Raw genomic sequence first — 27,160 nt, 5'->3', positions numbered from 1 at the left:
CCAAGACCCGGGAAGTTGCCCGCTTTGTTCTCATTTCAGTTTAGCAACCCTTACCCTAATAGCTCCCCAAATCACTGGGAGAGTTACAGCTGTACCTCTGGAAATGGGGGAAATGTTAGCAAAACAGCTACAGCAACCCCTCCAACAGCCAGGACAGCAGCTGGGAGCCTCCAAAGACCCAAACGGGTATCTTTGCACTACGTAGGTCCTGTACAAAACTTCTGCAAAGGAAGCCAAGAAGGAGCCTGCTAAGTCCTACAGCATCAAAGCTTTTGACTCGCGCTCCTCCTATCGACTCCAGGAGTCTCTCCCAACGTTGCTGGAGGCTCCCCAGCTTGCAGCAATGGCTCAGGCAGCAGGGTCGAACCGTGCACAGGCCAGGAGCTCTGTGACCCCAGAGAGCCAGCCTGTGCCAGGTGAATTAACACAACCAAAGGGTCCAGTTGACGAGCAGGATGTACAGGATTTTACTCCCGCCTCTGAATGCGCAAACCAACAGTTATCACGTGGTATGAGCTCCTGTTAGCATTGAGACCTGCAGAATTAGCCTCGCTACCTTGAAAAACATGCGCTGCCCAATTTTACTGTCCTCCGTGTCACCATCCTAGCAGGGATGTTTAGTTATACAGTGACAGGGACGGCAGCAACTCCCAGCACTGCTGGGCCACGCAGACCCAGAATGAAGCTTCCTGCTCTTCTTCACCTCATTTGGGTTAAAAAATAGCAAACTGCATATTTGTTAGGGGTTTTTTATTGTGACTTTGGCCAGGCTGACACAATCCCTGGCAGTGCGCACGCCGGGAAGGAGACCCTGCTTTACAGACTGGCTTGTAAACATGCCTCCCAGAAAGGTACGGTAAATGGAAGAGGTTTATATGTAGTGTTTGTCAACTTCTATTCATTTACTTCCGAATCAAAGTCAACAAAAATTTTCATCAGAATGCTCAATATCTGTCTGCTCAAAATAGGAGGGACACGTATATTTTGAAGTCATTTTTTCCACCCATTCCACTTACATGGACTAAGAGCCGACACAGACGATGGACACGCTGCATGATTACATGTCTGGGAAGATGGAAAGCCACGATGTCAATTCCTCTTACTTCCATGGCTGACTCCAAGAGAAGGTCTCTCATGCTGAACAGCGCACATCACGCGTGCACAAGCCTTTCAGGTTGGAAGATTGATTCTCTTTGATGCTGTGCAAAAAATCAGGGAATCTAGTCCATCAGCTACTTAATATATGATCAGCCGATGCTACTATATGAAAAGCATGTAACAGAGGAGGTTACACATAAACCTCTTTGGTCTACTCTGAAGAGCAATTTTTTTTGAGAACTCATAGGTTGTGAGCTGAGTTTGGATTTCATTGTTCCCCTAATCTGCCCTGTATCTCAGCCATTTCACTTTCCTCCCATTCAAGGAAATTGGAGAGATCCGAGTAATCAGTGAAGATAAAGATATGGGAAGGCTTTTCAATCCAGTATATATACAAAAACAGCAACAAGAAAATCTTCACATCACATCGCATCATTTTAAATCGCCAGAGACAGTTGTGGGGTTTTTTTTCCCAATCTACAGTCAGTCTAGTTTATAATATTAAAGTTCAATATACAATTTGCAGTAGTTCAGTAATTACAAGACTTCACAGAATCACCGAATAGTCGAGGTGGAAGAGACCTCTGATGATCACCCTATCCACCCCCCGCCCCCCAGCTCAAAGCCAGGTAAACTAGAAGTGTGTTGCTCAGTACCGTGACCAAGTTTTTCTAAGATACCAGCTCCAAGAGGTCTTCGATAAAAAAAAAAAATACACTTGGATCCACATACACTTTTGAGCAACGGATGCCCTTATCATGGAATTAATCATGCAATAGGTTAATATTTTTCCTCATTTATTTTTAAAAATTACTTAAATAATGCTTAATAAATCCTTTGAGAATAACGACTACTCTTAAAAATGGCCAGCAAACACTAACGGGCTGCACTGGATTCTTCATGGATTTATTGCATTACTTTAATGGCATTTTGTTTTTTGTTCAGCATTTTCTAAGTAAGTAAAAGGAGAGAGAGAAAGCGGTAGCATGAGCACTACGAAAACTTCAAGAATGGGAGGTGAGGGAGAGGACAGAGTAGTTTGCAGAAAGGCTGAAGAAGCAGCACTGAGAGCCATATGCCCCTTGATGCATTTACATAAGAGGTTAATTCAAATGCACAGCCAGCCGAATTGTTCCAAAGTTTCCTTTCAAGATACTGATTTCATTGAGTTATAGGGATTAAAAAAGCAACCCTGTGAAAACAGAGTATTTTTGAATAGTATTGACTTTCCTCAAGGTGACTTTGCTTTCACTGAGCTCCTCTATAATTAAGTTATAAAAATAAATAAAATCATAGCCCAAGCATGTGGCTAATATTTTTCATATATGCCACTTAACAAAATTAGAAATGTTGATAAAATACTATGTTTCTTTTTGTTTGTTTGTTTTTTGGTTTGTTTTTTTTTTTTAGCAAAGTCAGAGGTCAAATAGTCATGCAAACAAAGCCAGTGTTTCCCTTAAAATATCCCATAGTCTAGTATCCTTGGTATTCTAGACCAGTCTTCTGAAGAAGTAAAGTTTTTTTTTTTTTAAGACGGCATATGTGTTTTGCCTGTGTTCCACATCCACAAAACCCAAAAAAGCAATAAAGAAGGTCACAGCTTGGTTCCAGAAGATCCTAGTTAACTGATTAACTCTAAACACATCATCGCTTTCAGCTTCTGTTACCACCTACGCTGCCTGTACCTAAGGCGTAACGGCTCATTTAAAAAGCTAAATCCAATGCTGGTCTAGTCCAGAAAATAACGACCATACTCGTAAAAATCAGGTCATCACCAGATCACCCACATCACAACCAGATGAGAATTAGGCGTGGCTGAACGCTTTTGATGGGACTCCAAGCCCTTTGCTGATCTCCACACCGAGGACAGCCTCAGGTAGGTTATTAAAGCTCGCCATTTGCCATCCCACGACGACTGGCAGACTAGAGGATTTCCTCAAGTAAGGAAGAAGATGCTGTGAATAACAGCAGACACTGCAGGAGAGAGGGATGGGGGGAATGTAGGCTTACTTTCAGATGGTACCCACTGAAGCATCTTTAGGATGCAGTTTGTGATTTCCTTATATAAAGGGGCAGTATTCTCACAGGCCCAGAGCTGGCTGTCTCCCCCCCCCCCCCCCCCCCTTCAAAAAAGGAACGAAAACCCCACCCTTTTTCTAGTAATCGATTTCCTTGGGATCTTTACATGTTAGGGTGGTTATTTGTCTCCTTCTACTCAATGTTTCCCAAAGCACATTCACATGTTCAGCATAAATTTCAACAAGAGACCAGGGCTGCAAGATTCTCCTGCCCTGGTTTAAGTCTTTTCCGTTCTGGCGAGCTGCTCGCCAAAATGCTAACCCCAGACTTCCAGAATTAGAAAACAAACCCTTCCCTAAAGCATACGTCCCTGGGGCTCGTCCATCCAGCAGAGCTCCTGCCCAGGAAGGCTGGCGTGAGTCTGTGCTGTGCCAGTGCCACGTGCCCTCAGAGAAGCAGCACCTCTATTTTCTTAACAGACTAAGTTACACAACATGGTGGTGGTCTCCACGTGCTGTTAACAAACTGCACCTTTCCCTAACGCCCAGTGTCTTCGCCAGAAACGACCCTGCACCGTCATCTCTCCAATGTCACAGCCGTGTTAAACTGAAGTGGTGCTTGCTTGACTCAAACTGCTGGAGCGCATGAGCCATGCAAAGTAGCAGCGGTTGTGCAGATTGCCTATAAACAGCTGTTTTGCTTCTAAATACTTCACAAAAGTATAAGCACCATGAATTACTCCTCCTCTCACACCCAGGTGTCTAATTGTTTAGTTTAAGAGTTACTGTAGACTTATTAAGAAAGCAGGAAAACGCTACTGTCGTGGTTTAATCCCAGTCGGCAACTGAGCACCACGCAGCCGCTCGCTCACTCCCCCCACCCGGTGGGATGGGGGAGAGAATTGGAAGAGCACAAGTGAGAAAAAGTCGTGGGTTGAGATAAAAACAGTTTAATAATTGAAATAGAATGATAATAATAATATGATAATAATAATAATACACAAAGCAAGTGATGCACAATGCAATTGCTCACCACCCGCCGACCGATGCCCAGCCAGTCCCCGAGCAGCAGCCCCCCCAGCCAACTTCCCCCAGTTTATGTACTGAGCATGACGTCCCATGGTATGGAATGTCCCTCTGGCCAGTTGGGGTCAGCTGTCCTGGCTGTGCCCCCTCCCAGCTTCTTGTGCACCCCCAGCCTGCTCAGTCGGTAGAGCACGGGAAGCTGAAAAGCCCTTGACTAGTGTAAGCACTGCTCAGCAACAACTAAAACATTGGTGCGTTATCAACATTGTTCTCATCCTAAATCCAAAACACTGTACCAGCTACTAGAAAGGAAATTAACTCTATCCCTGCCGAAACCAGGACAGCTACCCACTATGTGCTAAACTGCCACTGACACCGTAAGAGATGCTGTACCGTTTTTTCCAGGCAATGCTGACACTGCTTGCAGGGAAGTACAGGTCAGGGCGCAAGAGCAGGAAAAGGCAGGTGAGTGAGACTCATCTAAACGCGACACCTCTCTGCATCAGGATGAATGAATTACACTCTCGAAGTGCCCGGTCCTTTCTACCCAGCACCAAAAAAAAGGGAATTTAAATAACTGGTTCAGGCAAGGACATTTGCATGTGGGCACGCGTATCCCACCACATACAAACGGATCAGGTGTGGTAGCACTCCCAAGAAAACTGTTTACCATCATGATCCTATTGATCAAAGAGAATCATAGTGCATGTGACCAGCGGTCCCCAAATTCTCTTTAAGATTTCTTTTATAAATATCCATGTTTATCATGGGTAAATTCCAAAAGTTCTTCTGTGACCTCAGAAGTTAAATGCTACCATGCCTTAGAAGAGCATCTTGTTTCATTTAATTAAGAAGGCCTCAATACTTGATCCAAGCCTTGCTTCACTTATGTCCTCCTGGCTTGTGGAGTCCAAAACCAGACTCAAATATCTGGCCTCTGTACTAAATGTCTAAAAGCCCATGAGGAAGCTCAACAGAGGGCTTGGCAGGGGCAGACGTAGTTTGGGGAGCCCTTCCAGGCTGGATCTCCTAAAGCCAGTGCCCGTCTCCTGGAAACCCTGGCAGGAGACAGTACCAAAGGCAATAAACCAGTTATTTAACATCCACTGCTTAAAGTAATTACTCAAAAAGTGGGATAGCGACGCACGACTCTCCTGTTTCAGATCTACACCTCCCCTTCCCAGAAGCCTGCCCAAAGGTGGTTCTGGGAAGCATCACTCTCCCAAAATGATTGCATCTGCCAGAAAATAATACAATATCAATTGATCCACAGAGAGATGGCGAGTAAGGGCGTGAGTCTGTAGCTCAGCGTTTAGACAGCTCTTTTGGAAGGGGAAGATCTGTGTCCCTGCTCCTATGCTGAGCCTGTTCACACAGTTTATGTTAATAAATCACTGGATAAAATGCCAAAATGAGGGAGTCTCCCTTCTGAAAGGGAGGAGGTCCCTGCAGGAGGGGAGGACAAGGATTTGCTAGAAACTGGGTCCCCCAGACACGGCTGACTGCAGTAGACAAGAAACTGCAGATAAGCACTAGTGCACAATACGAACAGCACGTGTGGAGCACAAGGCTCAGCTCAAGTCAGACGGAGGACTGAAGGCGCACAGGCTATTTATCTTTCCCCTCATCACAGTATCTGAACACACCTTAGGAAAAAAACCCATTTGGGCAGAAAATTTCCTGAAGACTTCCTGGAAACTGTATATTTCTTTTTGGGGGGTAATCTACTGTGCGGGGAACCCATGTATAATTTAGCGGCAATGAACTTCCCCAGGTGCAAGGTCAGTGCCACAGGAGCGCAGCCAGCATTTGGTTTTCAGGGGGATGGTGGACAATAGGGCTAATCCTGATCAGTCAAACCATCCCTCTCCTTGCACAGGAAAGGACTAATTTTCCCATTAACTCTTCAGCACAGTCACCAGACCCAAACACCACCGTGTCAGCTTTACTGGGCTGCGGCTAAACTGAAGCAAGGGCACAACCCTGCATAAAGTAGCACCCAGGACGAGCTCCAAAGACAGCTGCTCAGTCTATTCTTCCCTCTCCGGCAGCTTGCAGAATTTACCTTTTCTCATCTTAAGCAGCAATGATGGAGAAATGCTGTGTTCAAAGTAACGCCAGTGACCCTCCAGCCCTGCAGAATTACCTTGTCACCAGCAAAGAGATGGGCGCACTCAAGAGGGCCACCCCATACCGCTCCATGAGCGCTACAGGTCAATGCACAGATACGTTTTGTTTATGGATGAAAATTATGGGCTAAGCTTATTTTAAAATTGCCTGTCCTTCAATTTTTTATTATTATTTTTAAGACAAAGGGGGGGGGGGGAAATGAATGCATAGAGCTAGTTTAAACTGACACTTCAGTCAAGGGTACAGACTGGATATGTTATTAGGAGGATGGTAAACAAGCCTCCTTTTTTGAAACCCAACCTGCTTTGCTATTGTCCATATTGTTGATTCAAATGTTTCTACTTCAATGTGCCTTAATTAAAATGTTAGCGGTCAATATTTCCTTGAAAGCGTCTCGAGAAGTTTTTATTCATGCGTAATTGCTTTGCAGATAATGCCAGAGGAAAACAATCAAACAGCTGGCAAATCAGCCCTCTGTTGGGATATTTTAACACATTCCATGTTCATCTGTTTAATTTAAAATCAGCCCATGCCATTCACAGTCTTGCAGACCGCACTGGTGTTGGGCTGTGCCGTTTCATAAACACAGTGGGCCCAACTCTGTTTTAATTTCTTTCAGTAGATCTCCTGGATCCGGCAGGAATATAATCAGCAAATGAGCAGTGTAAGTACATGGGAATTCAAGTTCAAAGCTTAAATAACATGTACAGATTCCTCTCAGCATTGATGAATTTATGCAAAGATAAAGTAGATAATGGCCTCTGAGCTGGTTTGCATTTTCTGCTTTGAAAAGAGACTAATTATTATTTCACACACACAAAATAACACCAGCAGTCTATCTGCAACTCTCTTGAGCTGTATTTTTAAAAAGCAAAATACTTCATATAATCCAATATGATGCATGCTTATGTTTGGGGGGTTTGGGGATTTGGGGTGGGGTTGTTTTGGGTTTTGTTTTTTTTCCCAGTTCAGTTATTTAATTACCTAATCTCTGTATGTTCCAATGGATCTTCTGCATTTTTCCTTCTTGCAGAAATGCCACCTCAGCCTGTGAGAGTCTTGTGAGGAAACCACATCAGAGCCCTGGTCAGGACTGATGTTGGGAACAGAATCATGGAAAAAAGGGCCAGAAAAGCCCTCGTAAGCTCTGGGTCATCCTTTCCTGTGCCTGGAGGCAGGACCAGCTCTGCCACTGCCAGCACCAAGAGATGATCCTCCAGCCTGTCCCCAAAGAGCTCCCTGCAATAGATGCTCACTGTCCCTGGAGTTCCTGTTTCAATGTCTGCCCATCTCCACCATCAAACAGCTTTTCTTGCTGTCTAACCTAGGTCTCTCACTGCAATTTAAGCCAATTACTGTCTGTCTTACCCTTTGGGGATCTTCGGAGAAAATTCTCCTTCTTTTCTTTTGCCCATTTGAAGGCTCCTATTAACTGCACTCTTCCTTGGCCGCCTCCTCTTCGCTGTGAACAATCCTCATGAATCATTTTACTCCTGCATCACAAACCCTTCCCGCTCATCTGTCACTCCTCTGACCTTTTCCATCGATTCACATCTTCCCCGAGGTATGATGCAGCAATTCCCAGACCAGAAAGCTCTAAAGCAGAAGGGCTGCTTCAATTCCTTACAACAATATCCCCTCACCTCCTTCCAAGTGCAGTATTTCTGCTTTCCAAAACTGCACGGCGCGGTTACGGCACGTTCAGACTCACTGCAACTCACAGACCCTCCTGCTGGCTATTTTGCTTTGCAGAAGCTAAGGACGTAGATCCTGCCACCTGCTTACCAAAACACATTTCATAGATCACTTTTCAAATCTGTCCAACCTGTTTCTGAGGTCAAAGCTCCCTCCTTGCAGACCTTCTCAGCTTGGTGTCACCTGGTGCCATTTAACAAGAAGCTACAAAAAGCCATTTCAGACATCAGCTGTTTCAAATCCTGGTTATGCAACGTTTTGGTTTTTCACTAATCACTGGCTGCTTAATTTATGAGCAGTGTCTCCAGCACACTGGAGCAAGATAAAACAGGACACATTAAATTTTGGCACTACACATGCTCTTACATCCCATTAGAAGTTATGGGTTGCTCCAAATTCCCAACTCACAGCATCAGGGCGTCACAGGAGGGTATGTTACAACTTACTTTAACTGTAGTTTTACTAAGTGTAGGCAATGCAGATACTTCTACAAAAGGAAAGGAAATGTGAACAACGTAGGAATTTTTTTCTGAAAATCTGCATGCATTAGAAATTCCTGTATGTTCTATCCCAGTGACATACCAGACATCTGTATGTGTAAACTGAAAAATACCTGGGGAGAAAAAAATCCCCCCAAAATCCTGTCAGCAAGTAGCAAAGCATACAATACATGGGGACATTTGCATACCCACAGCTGCTCTCTGGTCTGATTCTCCTTCATTTCAAGGAGAGGATTATATAAAGATATTTTTTTTTTTTCCAAACAAAGTGTACTTTGACAGGGGTCACTGTTGGTGCAGGCTATCCACAGGGAAAGGTGGTATGCATCAGCTTGGAGTTTCAATTTTCTATGAGGAACCACATGGACTGAGGTTTCCAGAGGTAATGCCCCTACACCTCTCCCACTCCTCCTCCTCCTCCCTGGCCTTGCCATGCTGCCTGCAGCGTACCAACTAAGTGCCACAGGTCACACCACCTCCCTTGTGCGTGGAGCTCCATGGGGTGATGACGGCAACAAAAAGGAGAGAGTGAAAAGGAAGGAAGGAGCATGAATAGATTTCCTGAAAACTGTAAATCAGTAGGTAACCAGGCTCCTATTTTACTAGAAAATGCAGATTGCAGGAAAGCCTGCCTTAATGCTGGAAGGCTATTTAAAAATCCATCAGAACTCTAAAATATGCTATTAGGGACTCTGCAGTCCCAACACCTACTGCATAAAAATCCTAAGCTATTAGGCAAACCAACATCATTTCAGATCAGGCCATCAGCAGGTTGCCAAGTCTTAAAATAGCAGCTGCATTTAAAATTATATTTAAACAAGAGAAGTGGGAAATTCAGCTCTGACGAACCCCAGCATTTGGCCTGCGAAAGGTGAGCTGGGACAAAGCTGCCAGGCATGCTGGCATCAGAGGGAAGTCTAAAAACCTTGCGGTGGTCCCCAACTGATGAGGCTGCAATTAGCACCTGAAACACATCTTGGTGTAACAATGCAAGGAAATCACGAGGCTGTGCTCCAAGAGCCTGCTGAAACGCTGCTCTCCAGATTTCCTTCCTGAAGTCTCTTCTGCCAAATCCTACCGCCCCGCTCATCTTCTACTGGACCGCTCGCAGCACCTGCAGGGGTTTCACATTCTTCCAGCTCTTGTATTTCCAGGTGATGGTAAATGCAAGCCTCACCCCAAGCATGGCTGGCAATAAAAGTACTGGAAAACAGACAAGCCCATAGTAATCCCACTGTCTTCCCATCACATCTGGAAGAGCAGTCTTTCACAGGGGTGCTGCATCACACAGCTGCAGTCAAATGCAGCAGACGTGAGAATTGCTCATGCTTGTTCTATATTACCAACACCCAGGAAATTCTGATTTTTGTTATTAAAATGCGATACAGGCACTGATTGCCACATTACTGGTGCTTCTCACTTTCAGTTCTTGTTCCTTAATTCAACTCCCTAGCACTTACAAAATTAGCAAAGACGGAAGGCATGAGACCGGTGATAAATTCCTGCAAACAGAACCATCCTGGAAATGTTACGAGTCCAGCAAATCACACATGTAGACTCAGTGGCTTATGGTAAGTAGGGATTGTACCACCTCTATTCCCAGGCTGTATTACTCATCCACATTCCCGTCAGAAATTCTGAGGAGGCTCCTCTCCTTCATAACCATTTTATCTCCGTATCTCTTAATAAGCTTTGTCTTTCCTGCAGAGCAGCACAGACACCATACTCCACTCCCAATGGGATCAGAAATAGCTGAACAGGGCAATGAGACATCAAATACAAACAGTCCCATGCTAAGTGCACAGGCGTTTATGCAGCCCTGCTGTGCCAACTCCCCAGCGTCAGCGTTAGGTGTTCACAATAAATTTCATTGCTCAGGAGCATCCAAGGCAGCGTTCAGATTAGCACCCTACGGGAAATCTCTATACCAACCTACATCATTTGAGGTTTGCATTTTCAATTGTGTGTTTCTACCAGGAAACAGAAGGTATGCAAACGGTTTGCATTATAAAAATGGACATATAGACCTGCGCACATTGTCTAAATGATGCCCTCATTTTGGACAAAAAGGTCTTACGTCAGGACGCTTAACGTGACTTTCCAACAAGCACCCTAAAGTGGAACACTTTTAGAAAACAAGCTGTCGTGGTTTAACCCCAGTTGGCAACTGAGCACCACACAGCTGCTCGCTCACTCCCCCCGCCCCAGTGGGATGGGGGAGAGAATCGGGGGAAAAAAAGTAAAACCCATGGGTTGAGATAAAGACAGTTAATAGGACAGCAAAAGAAGAGAAAATAATAATAATAATGATGATGATAAAATAATATACAAAGCAAGTGATGCACAATGCACTTGCTCACCACCCCCCGACCGATGCCCAGCCAGTCCCCGAGCAGCGGCCCCCCCGGCTAACTCCCCCCAGTTTATGTACTGAGCATGACGTCCCATGGTATGGAATGTCCCTCTGGCCAGTTGGGGTCAGCTGTCCTGGCTGTGCCCCCTCCCAGCTTCTTGTGCACCTCCAGCCTGCTCAGTCGGTAGAGCACGGGAAGCTGAAAAGCCCTTGACTAGTGTAAGCACTGCTCAGCAACAACTAAAACATCGGTGTGTTATCAACATTGTTCTCATCCTAAATCCAAAACACAGCGCTGTACCAGCTACTAGGAAGGAAATTAACTCTATCCCTGCCGAAACCAGGACACAAGCCTAATCCAGCACAAACCCAGGGAAGGCAAAGGCAACCACATGGGGCAAAACAACATCCTCCTCTTCTCTTTGGGATTGAACTCAAACACACCCCAAAAGGGATGGAATGTGGTGCCTGAGGCAGCAGCCACCTCTCAGACTACTGCTCAGGGTTGTTTCCCGGCATTTCCAATTCGAGTTCCCAACAGGTTTTAAAGATAACAGGTTTTGTTATGACCAGTAAGTCACAACAGACCATTGTGCAGAGCTGCCTGGCAAGGCATAAAAGTAGCAACAAGGGGCTAAAATGCAGTTTAGGTGAAGGACACACAGTTTCAGACTCTTCCGCGTGGCTGGTGAGTTCAGGGGTTTCCATACAGAGCTGCAAATCAGATGTGCAGTTATGGAAGTTAAATTAAAAAACCCAAAAATTAAAAAAACAATAATAAAAAAAGGAAAGATAAAAAAGAAAGCCAACCAGCACTTCCCCTTCCTTGCAGCCCACCAGAGATGCTCTGTGCTGCGCTGTCGAGGCACCTGGGGTTCAGACTGGAATGACCTTGTCTCCCAGAAGGAGAACCCAACTGCTCGCTCCACCCCAATCACCCCCTGTGCACATGAAACTCCTCTCCAGCCCCAGCAGACCTTTCTGAGCTGAATTAAAAGAAGAAAGCTCACCATGAAAAATCTGACTGAACATGTACCACAAACCAGGAATTTTGCAGCTCATGAAGCCCGCAAAGCATTTTATCATTCTGGCTCAATTCCGAACATTTAAGTATTTTGTTGGCGTTTTACAAGCATTAAGTACAATCTTTCATCAGTGCGAACAACATCAGGCTTTTTTTTTTTCCCCCCCTCTTGCTTGTAACAAAGATTTTCATTGTAGAAAATAAAAAAAACCTCACACAAGCTAGTAAGGAACTAAATGATAACATTTAACAGTGACTGCAAAGCTATTTAATTCAGTCTGAATAGCATGTCTGCTGGGGGTGTAAAAAAGGTATTGAAATTACTGTAAGTGCTCCACATTTGCATTAATATTTTATGGTACAGCTACCTCACTTGTTCCACAACACACAGCTACATCCTTCCTTACTTTTCCGTACTGCTGCCACGGACCACTGTGGTGAATAATGTCCATGTGCACCGTGCTACGCTTCCCTTAACCTTCCTAAGCACACTTACTCTCAGCTCCTCACCACTTAGGTCAGGAAAACATTTCTCACTGCTAGGGTAAGCAGCAGAGGTGCAAGTGTGATTTCTACCAGTACTACCTACAACAGTTTCCCAGCTGCCACGACGAGCACCACCACCAAGGATGGCCTCAGAGACGCCACTAGCACCCCGTGCACAAGACTTTTGGGGAAGGTGCAAAGGCAGCAATTAATGCCTCCACAAACCCTGTCTTACCAGCTCTGCTGTTGCCTGCAAAACAAAAACGTTGTCTGGAATTGTCCCAGTCCAAAATCCACTGTCAGTCACCTACATAAACTTCCTCATCTACTCAGTCAAATCATTAGATCAGGACTCCCAGGCATTTGATACCCAATTTCCAAATTAAAGAAACAAGATAATAAGAATAAAAAAATCAAACCTACAGGGAAACAGTACAGCTTTGATGTCAGACACTCATGAAATACATTTACACCATTTACACTTCCACTTTTGTTAAGAATGGTTTGGTTCAACTCTGGTGGCTTTCATGCAAACATACAGCAAGACCTCGTTTCACAGCAAGGTGAGGAGGTTTCTCCCCGAGAGCTGAACCCCACGGCAGAGCCCACCCTGCTCTCCAACACCAGGGATCAAGACCTCAACTGAAACCAGCACCGTTACCAAAGAACATGACACTTCCCCATTCAAGGGAAGCAGAAACCTCTATACTCAAAGGTGTAACAACTGTATAAAAAGCAGGAATAAACCAGGTCCTGGGCAGTGAAAAGTACAGTCTTCAGTCTCGGAAAAAAATTTTTCCATCAAAAGAAAAAGGATGAAAAGTTATAGAAAACTTCCTGAAATATACATATGCACTGAAATTAAAAAAAACAAAACAAAAACAAAACACCAAAGACAAATCTTTACAAGAGGCATTTCTGCTTATATGCCTGAGGAAAACCTTTTTTTGGATAATAAAGGGTAGCTCACCGATTTTTCATTACCCTCTGAAATTCTGCAACACTCCCGCCCTTGTCTGGGCACTTTTCCTTACCCTTGTGGATGATGCGCACATGCATAGCAGGAAACTAATTTCAGCCAAATACTGCTAAGTAGCCTCTGATCTATTTGCGAGATACCATCGTCTGCCCTTCAGCTTCCCAAATGCATCCTCCACTGCAATCTTGTACCTCCTCAGGCGATAATTAGGCAGAATAACTCTCTGTGATCCAACTGTCCAGCCAAAGGATTCATCAGAAAGATAGCGAAGGATAAGCAGATTCTCCCAGGGTAATGGAAAACGCAGGCACAAGTAATGGCCAAAGTGATGATGACAGGGAGAGGCAATTCACCCCGTTTGCATTTCTTTTAAGGAAAGACACAATTTCCTCGAGATGTTTACATGTTTTACTGCTCTGTTGCTCCAGCCACTGCAAAAATTCTCAGACAGGGGCTTGAGTCCTCAGCCACCACCTGGTACTGCACCGAGAGGACGGTTTTAAACCTCCTTTGGCAGCACCGAGCGTCAGTCGTCTTCCTCCTCCATCACTTTCTCACTGAGCTCCCAGTAAAGCTGCAATCGTGTGGTGGCCAACCTGCACGAGCTATCTACAGTACCAGTGAGCATCCCCGGCTGCTGTTGTTTCAGTGACCCCAGACACTACGCACAACACCTTTTTCTCTGTTTGAGCAGAAGAGAGTTTCAAAGTGGTGCTGGCAACAAAAAGAGATGGATCAGAAAATAGCAGGTAGCAAGTTTGGGCATTAGTACATCTGACCGTAGCTTCAGCAGTTGCTTCTAGCTCACCTAGGCTGCTGACCACACAAAAATCCTGCTGTGGCTACGTCCCAGCGATGGAGCAAAGGCTGTCTTGCGCATTGCCGAGGGACAGGAGTGGTATTACTCCAGGTGAGTCGTGGGGACACAATCACAACAGACCTACCAAGGCCCAGCCGTCCAGGAAGCCACGATAAAATGGCTTAGTACCAACCGCTCCACGCTAACATCCAGCTTTCTGCAGTGTCTCCGATACTCCCACAGAAAAGCCTCGTGCATGCAAGTGTGGCATCTCTAAAGCAGCTGCTTGTACTCCTCTTCCCACAGGGAAACTTACTCTCACTTTCCAAACACATCTGCAGCTCCAGAACCCATATATTTAGTGTGGATTGAACCCAAATCTTTGTGTTTCTGTAAGTTAGGAGATGAACTGGGGTCTGACGAAGACACTCGCGTCGTCGGATACCTCAGATGCTACGAGTCTCGTGCCGATCCAGTGCAGACCCAAGCCACAGCGCTCCCCGGAGCCGTCCACCCCAGCCAGCCTAACCTCTCCCACCGCCGAGCTGCGTGCTGAGGAGAGATGGTCCTCTCCTAGTAAACACAGCCCTTTTCAGAGACTTTAATGTTGTAATGCACAAATTTGATCTCAGAGAGAGAATAATCAGAAACCGCAAATTAAATTTGTATTTCTCTCATGTTGAAAGATTACAATTATCAATATTGGAAAGCTTTTAAATGCTTTCCCCATCTGCATAATATCTCATTTCAAAGTGTCATCTTTTATTGTATCATGCAAAAAAAGTGATGAAAGATTAATTTATTTGCTTTCCTTACATGCCAATGGTTATGCTATTGCTTTATATTAATTTTCCTTTTTTTTTTTTAATTTGCATTCATTGTTTCTGGTCTTTCATTCAACCATGTGAATGAGGATTTAAGCATGTCACTGGGCTTCTAACAAATGAAAGGCCAAAAAAGAAGATCAAATAAGATATCAATGAATATTGGTAGATACCAGAGATGGAAATTAAAAATGTCATTCCAATAAGAACACATGATTCACTGCAGCCAGTACAAGGCAAACACAAGTCAAAGAGGCAGCACAGAAAATAATGAAGCAGCTGAACTATATTTTCAGTCCCTGAATTATATCTTAATTGCTGTGGCCAGGAGACCGATACAAACATCTGCAGAGAAGCATGCAGAAAGTATGTGCCATGAACATGCAGGATTAAGGTGCCACCCAAGCCCAAGCAGGAAATATACTCACTGCAAGGCTCGACAGGAGCTAAACGTGTGCTATGCACATCTGCAACCAGCTCCTTGCACCAGCCCTGCTCCCATCACGGAAAGCACAGAGCCCCGTAGTTCGGCAGCACCCTGCCCAGCAGAGAAGGACCTGGGGGTGATGGTCGACAGCCGGCTGAACATGAGCCGGCAGTGTGCCCAGGCGGCCAAGAAGGCCAATGGCATCCTGGCCTGTATCAGAAATAGTGTGGCCAGCAGGAGTAGGGGAGTGATCGTGCCCCTGTACTCGGCCCTGGTGAGGCCGCACCTCGAATACTGTGTTCAGTTTTGGGCCCCTCACTACAAGAAGGACGTCGAGGTGCTGGAGCGTGTCCAGAGAAGGGCAACGAGGCTGGTGAAGGGTCTGGAGAACAAGTCTTATGAGGAGCGGCTGAGGGAACTGGGGTTGTTTAGCCTGGAGAAGAGGAGGCTGAGGGGAGACCTCATCGCTCTCTACAACTCCCTGACAGGAGGTTTTAGCGAGGGGGGGGTCGGTCTCTTCTCCCAAGTAACAAGCGATAGGACGAGAGGAAATGGCCTCAAGTTGTGCCAGGGGAGGTTTAGATTGGATATTAGGAAAAATTTCTTTACTGAAAGAGTGGTGAAACATTGGAACAGGCTGCCCAGGGAAGTGGTTGAGCACCCATCCCTGGAGGTATTTAAAAGACGTGTAGATGAGGCGCTTAGGGACATGGTTTAGTGGGCATGGTGGTGTTGGGTTGACGGTTGGACTCGATGATCTTAGAGGTCTTTTCCAACCTCAATGATTCTATGATTCTATGATTCTGAGCGCACTCAGAAGGTGCCAAAGTATCAACTTCACATCAGATTCTCCCTGTGTGAACCCCAGAGTAAAAAAGGATTAAGCTGCTACTCAGGCGTTATAGTCATACTAATATTAATAGTCCAACAGCTACATCTGTGTTATTCAGAAAAAAAAAAATTAAAGGAATACTATAGTCGTCAAGACGAAGGTTCAGCTCACACACATGCATCACTCACCCTCCTAAACAGCATTCTAGCAGCAACAATAACATGCAGCTCTAAAGAAGTGGATGCTGCCATGCCTATAATTTAAAACCTAGAGGTTATTTAGGATGGAAAAAGCTGAGCGAGTTGGATTTCTGAAAGGGATTTAACACCCTCGTGCAATGGAAACTGGAAAACATGGGATGCTGAAAGACCGAAACACGGCAACTATCTAAGGAGGTACTTTAAGACTCACCAGAAAGCACCATCTTCAATACCCACTTTTACCACCAATGTTGTATGCATAAAACGGATAGCCCATTGCTATAAATCCTCCCTGTGAACTTATGCACTAATTGCTGCAGTAGAATTAGTGTAAAGAGCTCATTTTTTAATATTTTTCCGTGTAAAATTCCCCATACTCTTTCCTTCCAGGTGTCAGGTGTCTTGCCATACTAGCAGTGTAAGGAGAGGGAATCGGAGGGCAAGCCTTCTTATCATTCAAGAAGAGCACACAATTATCTCATCCAGACAAAAATAGCACTCCTGGAGAAAGCATCACCTCCTCCTCATCCCAGCAAGTTTAAATCCAGCTTCTTAGGACTGCGGTGAACTGGGGAAGGCTGAGAAGGACACGGAGCAATGTGAGGAGCAGCTGGCAGTTTCAGCTAATTCCCTTCCCCGTTCCCAGTATTGTATCTTCATTATCACATCTATTTTGCTCTACATAAATAAGCCCATCACACTAACTGTGTGTGCACGTGTGTATGCCATTTACGAAGAGACAAAGCAAAGCCGTGGCTTCCCGGCAGGCACATTCAAGCCCTGTGGCACTGCACCGCAGCAGAAGTTGGAGCACGATGCAGAGTACTCCTGCAGTGGCCCAACGGAGCAATTATTGGGAGTTAAATAATTATTGACATTGCATTTGATTCTGCATTCTAACAATAGGATTTGTGCAGTGGGCAGAAAATTAGGGGTGAATTTGGACTGCCGAGTGCGGGGACGGAGCAGTATGACTGCCATTAACACTAATGACAGAGATGGAGAGCAATGCAACTAAAACCCTCTGCAAAACACTCAGCATTTCCCTGCAACATCCTTTTCCAGGCTGATAAGGGAAATTAGTGTCACGATCTCTGAATTACAGACCCTGCCTTCCCTCTGAATAACACTTCTCCTGCAGACTCGTGATTGCACATGCTACTAGGAGACACACTCGAAAGCTGAAGAAGATTAGCAGTTTGATATTTTTTTGTCATTTGACACGTATTATCAGCAGCATTTTGTGTCATCCCAAGCCAGGAAAGCTGTGACGCCCCTTGTTTGCTAAAATAATCTGTCAACACTGAACATGTTTCAGTCAATCCCCCATCGCGAATGTTGAAGCTGGGAGGTCCTATCCCTCCTGACTCCAGGGCTGAGTTGCACCAAAAAGCCTGGAAGACAGGTACAGCCACAGGAGGTGTTTTGTCAAACAAAGTCTCTGGTCTGAGACAGGAATTGATGAGGTCTTTAATGCGTGACACCTATGAAAAGGGTACTCTTCAGAATAAAATGATCCCTATTATTAAGGGCATCAAGACTGGGCTTGGAACTGAGACCAAAGCTAGATCTTGCTTTGATCTCTTCCTCACTGACATCACAAGATTAGAATGTAGTCCTGAGCACTCACAGGCCTTGCTAACACCGGTCCTGAAGCTTTCTGATGATGTTCACAGCTAGGCCAGGGCAGATGCTGCAGTTGTCAACAAGACAAACTGCCTTGCGGCAATGGAGATGATGGACAGCAAAAGCAATTGCTGCAGCCACACGCCATGAGACCCATCAGAGAAGCAGAAACCATACAAGTAACCCATAAAAAACCGAAATGGGAGATTTGAACCTGGAAGTGAAAGAGTTAGTGAAACCTCACAGGTGGTCAGCAGAGACCCAAGACAACTACGACCCCCACAAATATTGCACATAACGTACATGCACATCAACAGGTATTTAAGGAGGAATAGCTAGGGGCCTGCAGGAGCCTTCCCCCTCCTGTAACTGCATTGGTGTTCCACAGAGGACGGGAACTGGTGCAGGGCATATTGCCACCGTAGGATAAACTGTGTGCTGCAAATAAACTGCATCAGGCTGCCCTGGCCTCCCCCTGGCCTAATGCTCTTGCAGCGCAAAAGCAGCCAAAATCCAGTGCACGCAGAAGCAGTTGATGGTGGATGGACTTAATATGTTTCATGCGAACAGAATACCCTATGGTGGATCTAACTAATCTTGCGTAAAGGGATGGTTTCTGGAAATAGAGCTGCAAGCAACGTTTTAAGTGGATCTCTGAGCAGAAGAAACGGTTGTTTCCCCTAAACCCCCAGATCAACCTCTTAATCCTGGAATCACAGATTTACTCAACAAGCAGTGTTTTCTGCATGATGTATATCTCATATACCACACAATAAAATCTTAACATGTCTGTGCAATAAATCTGTTTGATAAACATTTCTCATCCTGACTTCCAAATTAATTTCAGAAATCTGACCTTTCACTCCACGTTCATTACTCAAGCTGTGTAGCCTGCCCCTTGTGTCCATAAGTATCCGTCAAGCAAGAGGAATACAAAAACACATTTTCAATGAAGCAATCAGCACTTTTTTGTTAAAAATCTGGTAAACTGTCCTTCGGGAATAAGCAGAAAAGCTTTCTTGTAGAAGCTCTGCTTCTTTAAATAAAAATACTTCACTTATACCATATGTTTCCTTCCTTATAAAAGGAGAAAGTGTCCTCCATAAGTCAAGCAAAAATTTTCCTAGGAGTCAAGTACAAAAGCTTTTTCTTCAAAGAGGAAAGATGAGATGTACTTTAAAGAGAGACTTCCAGAGAAAGAAGAAAAAGAGTTCAAGTCTAGGATGAATACAGCTTGGGTATACGAGGCAGTTGCTTCTCTTGGTGGCTGAACAAGAATGGAAACCTCCCTCCTGAGAATACGCTGCCAAGGCGACCGAGCGCATTTGTTTCAATCTGATGTGAGAGACAAGGATCTTCAGCCAAAGCCGAGAGCGCAAAAAACTAACTTCTTAGACACATGAAGTAAGGACAGAAAGTTGTCTTCTAAAGAAGAGTTTGTTACCAGTCCACCTGCCACAGTCCTATCCCCCCCCGAAAGCAAAAAGGAGACCTAAAAGAAACTAGCAAAGAGAACCCAAGAAGGTGATTTGCAGGGCTGGAAGGGGGCTCTGTGCCTGCCCAGGAGCTGGCACGGACTCCTCTCTCTTTCCAAGAGTAGCTGTAGATGAAATGGAACTTTGGCAACACTGAAATCACCTTTTTTTTTTTTCTTCCCCTTTTTTACATTCAAATATTTTGACACCAGACCAAAAGGGACTGCTATTTTTTGAAGGTTTGACTAAGATCTGCATATGTCAAAGGAACAGAGGAGACTGTACCCTAGTTCAGCATTATCCATGATAGCTTTAAATAAAATAGGTATGGTACCACACCATCACCTGCAGAAGTGTCAGCAAAATTCCCTCTCCTCCTTGGTGCATCACTAAAAACAGTGTCACAACTAAATGCAGCTTGATGGGAATGCTGAAGGACTCTCCTTGAGCCCTCGGAGATTTAGTCATCTAGCAGGCATGTCCGATATCAACCAAGTAATACCAGCCCACCGGGATACACAGCTACATGCCTGACTGTAAACAACAGGAACTACTCATTCTTCATGAAGCACTTTTTTCCCTTCAGTCCAGCAGAGGTTTTACCCCCCTGGCTATTTTCAAAATGATTGCATGTGTTTAGTTTGACTCCTTAGCTGTGTTCCTTACCCATGAACTTAGTTATAAAATCTTTGGGGTTTTGTTTAACTTCTCTGAGTGGAAAAAAATACTATGCCCTCAAGCAGCATGTAATTCAGACTAATATCCAGATATTGAAAGTGGTTAATCAGAATTACAGGGTACACGAAAATAATACCAAGTAACCTTTCGGCCTGTATTGAACTTGCAGAGATAAAGGAATAAGATGCATCTATCTATGAACGCTAATATTATTTACTTCCAAATACTGAGTGAAGCGTCCATCTGGACCCTGCTGTGCAACGTGTGAACTGAGACGCAGCACCCACCCTTTGCAGACGGTCCCAAACAGAATCGAGCGCTGGGTGAGAGACAGGGATGGAGATTTTCACAGGAGCGCAGTTCACTCTTTCATTTCCCAACCACATCACGGGCAAGACCCAAAACACACCGGTCAGGCCAGGCACCAGCCGCTGCATCGCACCGCCCACCGCCCGCTGGGTTGACGTTCAATCCAGCCAACCCAAGAGCTTTCGTTTAGATCTTCTTTACAGAAGACGCATCAGGTACCCCTTGAACACCTAGGACCAAGCGGTCAGAAGATTTGGTTGGAGTCACCTGAGATCACGGGAAATTGATAATGATATTTTGCGACTTCTTTAGCGGACACGGGCAGATCCATGCAAAGCATCTGGCAACTTCTGATGGAGCCTTCCTGCAAAAACAAACCTAAAAGCATTTTCAAGACTGCAGAAAGTCCGTAAAAATAGTGTTATCGCTCCTCTTCCCTCACACAGACCAATACTCAGGCTCCATCACCACTTATATCTGTATAATTAATTATTGCAGTAGCAGCAACTGTGGCTCCAAGTGCTGCTGAATGCCAGAGCTAACTGGAAAATGAAAAACAGGAAATTACTGGAGAGTGAGATTTCCCATCCAAATGTTGATATTAAAATTTCCCAACCAGCCAGCAAGTCAATAATGGAGATGAATGAGGAAACAAAGATTTTCTGTGGATTTTTTTCAACAATTAATTTTCAAGCTACACAGATATAGTGCCTTTTCAAATTTTAAATTAGAGGCTGAAGACTTAAATTAGCCCTTAGGAAGTGCTCTTGATCCAAAACTAACGTGGAACATGTTTAGCTTTACAAGCCAAGATGCTTCCAAAGTGATTTTTCACCCTCACAGTTTTTAAGAAATACAAACTTTTTACTTGTTTCCTTAAAACAGATTTGAGGGATTCATCAAAAAATTAAAAATATTTCTTTCTTGCTCTAATGATAAAGTTTTGCTTTCAAAAGGGAGCATGATCTGGTTCCCACAGGTTTGTTTTTGACAGTTACCTAAATCTGTAAGAAAACTGTCTTTATGTAATTTTACTAAATATGTGTTCACTGAAAAAACAAAACACATTTTGATAGAAAATGTTGGCTGAATACTTGCGATCCTTATGGTTCGTTTTGGGGTCTCTGAGCAAAAGCAGCTCATGGGCAATTATTCAAGAAAACACACTCACCCCCAATATTCCTGCTCAGTACTGCCCAGAGTTCTTGACATGGCACACACAATATATCTATAAAGTAAATATTCAACATACCGAAAATCAAAGCAGAAAATTTCAACTACGAAAAAGACTAAATTATTCAAGCTACTTGGAAATTTCAACAGGAACATTTCAATTTCCAATACTTTGATTTCTTATGAGCTTTTCTGTGGAGTACAGGGGTTTTTTTCTGGAGTGCAGGGACCCCCACCCGCACCACTGATCCCTGAACGCTGCCTGGACCGGGCGTCCTGCTCGCCCCTCGCTGCAAACCTCGGGCCAGCCCCGCTACAAACACTGGATGCTTGTAACTTCTTTGCGTGGTGTGCTTATAAGCAGTCATTAAGGTTGCCTGTTCATTTATCGGACTCCAACATGTTCATGAGCAATTAATTCCTAATTCAGTTATTGTTCATAAAGGAGTTACAAATTTGGCATTGGTATGTTATAGCTCATTAAGCACACTATGAAGCTAAGTGCACACACTAGGCAAGAAAATCGCCCAAAAGGCAGTTGCCCCCCTTCACCAATTCCATAACTAACTCACAAAAATTGTCACTGCTTGGGTCTCTAAAGTAATACACATCTTGAGATTCATCTGACGGAGAGAGGGTACTTTTTGGGAAACACAAGCCCAATGCTTGTATAGTCACAAGACAGTCAGGTTTCTTTTTGAAGGACTCAGGAGACTAAAGGGCTAACTTCGAGCTCTAGCTATTTGTTTAACTACATATGTGGCATGTAAACTTTTTTTTTTTTTTTACATGACACTACTTGCATTAGAAGTCTCCAAATGTATATTGCAAAGACTTTGTCTTTGGAGCATTTCAAACAGATTTTGAACATTTTTTCTTCATTTGAAGCGTACACAAATCCACAGTTGTTTGAGGCATTAAGGTCTTCTCACTTTCCAGCAGCTGAGTCCAGTCACATAATTTACAAAGTCAGATGCAAAGTTTACCATTAAACCTACAGCAATGACCTACACCTGATCACAAGCGAGAGCTGTGCTTCGTCTGACTAGCCCACTCACTGACACTGGAGTCTGCGCAAGTCAGACTGGGATTTTTATTTTATTTTTTATTCCATTTTGTGCATTTATTGCAGTATGACATTTTTCAATTGTTTCCTCTTTTTCTGTCAGCTCTGGTGACCAATTGCATTGCAATCCCAATACTTCATATTTTTCACTGCCCAACATTTCAAGTGCAGCTTTTAAAACTCCATCTCACAGGACCATGAAGAGATTGCCATTTAAAAAAAAAAAAAAAAGCAACGTTTTTTAGCAGCAATTAAAGCAAAATAGCAAAAAACATCTGTACTTGTTCCCATATCAGTGTCAAGGGCAAGCGCAGCCAAAAGTACAAGAGATTAAGGGCTGTGCTATGTACTAGATCTTCACTCTATGAAGCTGTAGACAAATCTTCCTCTGACATCTAAGCAGGCTGAGTTGTACCTGAGCTTCATCTTTCTTACCGAAGTATTGTGATTTTGTTTAAAGATATTTCCATATGCAAGCAACCCCACCTGACTTCATTGGGAACAGCCACAAGTCTTCTGACCATAAATAGTCCCCAAAACTGCAGGATCTGCCCTGAAGTACTGTTTAAAACTGGACTTCCCAAAGAGCTGGTCACTTCTTTGTAACGTCAGACATTATAAGAAGTTAATAAAAAGCATAGCAAGAATTTCCCGAGCTATTTACTTACAGTACACGTCCACTCTTATGGACTTTATGGCTGGCGAACCCAAGCCGTTCTCAGCCTTGCAGTAGTAGCGTCCTCCTTGGTGTCGCTGGATGTTGGATATCCTCAGGGTTTCATTGAAGACACTCGAGTCTTGAAATCTGTCAGAGGCACTTCCTGCTGTTTTGGTCCACCTGATCTGAGCAAGCACCAAAGAAGATTGTTACTTTAAGTCTGTAAAAGTCAGGACAGTATAGATCTCTTCACCGAACCGAGAACCACATGTGTGGTGGCCAAGATTTTATGTTGGAGGACTCGGGGAACTTCTCCAGAAAACTGAATAGCTCACGCTTACAATCAAACTTCATCCGAGAACCCCTGAATAGTAATCTTGCATTTACCATCGTGTCTTAGAAATAGTTAATTACTTTTGATGGAAATGCCCCATAAAAAATAAAGGCCACTAGCAGAGATATGGAGAACAACTCAATCCACCATCAGTGACACACAGCTGGAACAGCTGCAGAAAAATTCCCCACTAATGGCAACGAGCAGAGCTCACCAGAAAAGGCGGCTGTACTTGTGCACTGAACATGGATAGTTTCCATTGAAATCATATTCATGAAAGATGAGGGCACAGTGGAAGGCACCTTCAAAACAACTAATGGATTATCTTTCAGCAGCAATAAAATCCAGTTTTAAGAAGTCAAATGATCAGTTGCTTGAAACTGCAACACACTACTAACATCTATTTCTTCAAATAGGTGGTTAATGTCATTTACGGCAATTTCAGATTCCTTTACTCTGGTAATTATTTTCCAAAAGTGAAGACTTTTTAAAGTGAACTTTTCAATTCCAAAACCATAGAAATGCCAGTAACAGCCCACTACAACCAACAGCTGCACAGAGGTGGATACGCACATTGCTAACACCCATGCTTGATGACCCGAGCCCTTGCCTGCATGACTCGGCGGACTAAGTTATCTCATGAAATGCACCAGACCTCCAAAGACTCCCCAGGTACCTCCCACCTCTTTGAGTTCACACTAATTCAATGACCAGGATAAGCAACATTCAGTTCCAGATCAAAACTGCTTTTTTTAAATGGCAGGTTTTTCTTGCCTATAGAGGCCACAAGTGGGATACTTGCATAAAGAGGAGTTTACGTCTCTTCTGAAGCTTCTCAGAGCCATCTCTTCTCAACCCCATCCGCTAATTCTATGCCAGGATGAAGGCCAAAAATTCTGTAGTCATTGATAAAAGTGAGATTGACACAAGACAAGATAATAAATATTTGGCTATTAGTTCCCAGGCTACGGTCCCCAAAGATTGTCCAAAAGTAGTCAGTGAAGTCATGATTTAAAGAACAGCGTTTAGACACTGATCCTTTGGGATCTGCTAGGCAGGCTGTCTACAAGCAACCTTGAGCCGGTATTGGCTTGGTTTGGACAAGGTGTTGCAGCCTTGGCAGCTCAGGCAGTGCACGCCTGCCACCAGTACCAAGTGCCTGTCTCCGTGCCCAGCCAAGCCTGAACTGGACATGCTGTGCTTCCAGCCCTCTCCCATGTGAAGAAGGGTCCTGTGGCTGAGCTGGGTGGCCCTTGGTGGGCACCAAGGTGGCCCTAAGGGTTGCCTTGGCTGGAGGGAGATCATTCTCCAGGGTGCAGAGACACTTAAATTCCACCATTCCCAGTCCTGACCCAGAACTGGGGTCCAGATCCCAGTAACCTGCACAGGAGCACAAGGTGGGTGGCATTCAGCCTTCCTCTTATCAGGAACTTCTCCTGGACAGGAGGCATCTTCTACAAAAGGCTCTGAACTGAAAAATTCATGACCAGCTGTAGCCCATGTAAATTCTCCTCCCCTCGAAACAAGAGCAGGTGTGGGCTTCAGAGGCTGAAGTCACAGCAAACAATACTTCAAAAAAATGTTCATCTCCTTCTGGCTTGTTAAATTCCTAAGCTCAACTGGCTTTGCCCTCTTGCCAGGTGACCTGCATAACTCTCACATAGTTCTGCTGCTCTGGGATAAAGCAAATATGCCAAACTCTACATCTACAACATTCGGTCTGCATGCGAGAGAGACGCTATTAGCACTGCTATATTTACCAGTCTCAATCTGTCTGTACTTCTATTCTAAACTCTTGGCTCCGGGGCTTTTTAAATCATCCATATAAATGTGCTGCAGGATAATTTTGGAACACACTCAGCTTCTGCATGCTGCAGAATACAATTTCATCATATATATTTCAAACGCTTGAGAAGTATTTTAAAACAGCATTTAAGATGTTCACTGAATCTCTTGCGTGTTTTATTTCCCTTTATGAAATCAGAATTGTAAAAACAGCTCTTTTTGATTTTTAACTGGAAAAAAATTAATAGCGTGACTTCTCTCTTCCTCCCCTTCCTCTCCCACAAAAAGTTTCCAGTGGAAGGCAGTCTGCTCTGTCAAAAGAACGTATAACTTAAATAATACGTTATAAGTATTATCAGCATCTATGTAACTGGTAACATTACATAACTTACATAAAAAAATATAGCAAAGTTTATTTAGATACTGTCAGTTTTATCCTTTTTATGAATGCAAAAGCCTTCCCCCTCCACTGCATCTTAACGTTGATGTATCTGTCTTCCCTTTATTATAAGGAATTTTAACAGGATGCTGTTTGTCTGTCAACAAAAGTAGTTTTCAGCTTTAAAAAAAATATATATATACATGTATGGTTTAGAGGAAAGAGGAGCAATTTTAACAAATTAACTAATTTTGTAGTGTATGTAGAGATCCCTGAAGAATAAAAGGAATACTGTCAACTAGATTCTCTCTTGAAAGATATCCTTCAGGAATGTCACTGGTCTGATTTAACTTCAGTTCATTATTTACCTTGGCTTTAACTCAACATACACACAAAAACATGCTGATCAATATTGCATTGTAATTTATTGAATGCACTGTGAAGAAAGATGACTCTCAAACACTATGCTAAGGCAGTAATCAAAAAATCGGGCACAGGAAAGCCAGGTGTCTGTGGCTGAAAACCTCTTCAGAGAGGTCCTTAGCGGTTTCACCCACTGCAAGCTCCAGTCCATGCTTTGGGGTGACCTCTAATGACTTTTAAGAGACAGACTATCAAACCCATCCTTAGAGAAGGAGCATCTCACAGCTCTAGTGTCCAAGCCCTCACCACTGCTTAACACAGTGACCTTCAGAGCAACCGCTGCCACAGCACTGACATTATCCCATTTTCAAGGTGGGGAGCGGTGGCAAAGAGGGACCACGGGCTCGTGGGACATTCTGGCAGGTGTCAGCCTCAAATCCCAAAGCAGCATCTATGCTTCTTTATGGCAGAGGATTCAGAAAGCCTCTAGATTACTAGCTTTAAAAAAACCCAACACATTAGATAGTATATTCACATAGTTCAGATACTCCAGTATTTTCAAATAACTTGGCACAAAACAATTGCTCACCCAGATGCATTTTATCAGTGTTTGCTATTCATAATCTGCTCCTCTGTTTGAAACCTCCCAGTTCCTAGTGCAGAAGCAGCACTGCGTGCTCTGCATGTCTACTCAGATAGCATGGATAACATGGGAAGTAAATAAATTCTGTTCCACCGAGAAGTCAAAGCCATTCTTGCTTGTAATGCAAAGTTTTAATTAAAAAGTTATGTCTGCACACCACGGCGTACACATATCAGACTAATAAATGTTAATCCATTACACAGATACGCACTCGCTGACTTATAAGGACGCAATTTTCCAAAGTACTCAGTGTTACTCCGATGCACATTTGGGAATCCCA

The 27,160-nt window shown here is 44.0% G+C and overlaps 1 protein-coding gene across 1 annotated transcript in view; it reads right to left on the bottom strand.

Moving 5' to 3' along the window:
- The window catches only part of MDGA2 (MAM domain containing glycosylphosphatidylinositol anchor 2), a 397,387-nt gene that overhangs the window by 205,045 nt on the left and 165,182 nt on the right, over nt 1-27,160 (bottom strand). Inside the window, exon 3 of the mRNA XM_076345813.1 lies at nt 23,387-23,561. Coding sequence (XP_076201928.1) covers nt 23,387-23,561 — 175 coding nt within the window. The remainder of the gene's footprint in view (nt 1-23,386; nt 23,562-27,160) is intronic.

This window comes from Aptenodytes patagonicus, chromosome 7 (assembly GCF_965638725.1).
Source record: "Aptenodytes patagonicus chromosome 7, bAptPat1.pri.cur, whole genome shotgun sequence".
Taxonomy (NCBI): Eukaryota; Metazoa; Chordata; class Aves; order Sphenisciformes; family Spheniscidae; genus Aptenodytes; species Aptenodytes patagonicus.
This window is presented reverse-complemented; position numbering and strand designations above follow the sequence as displayed.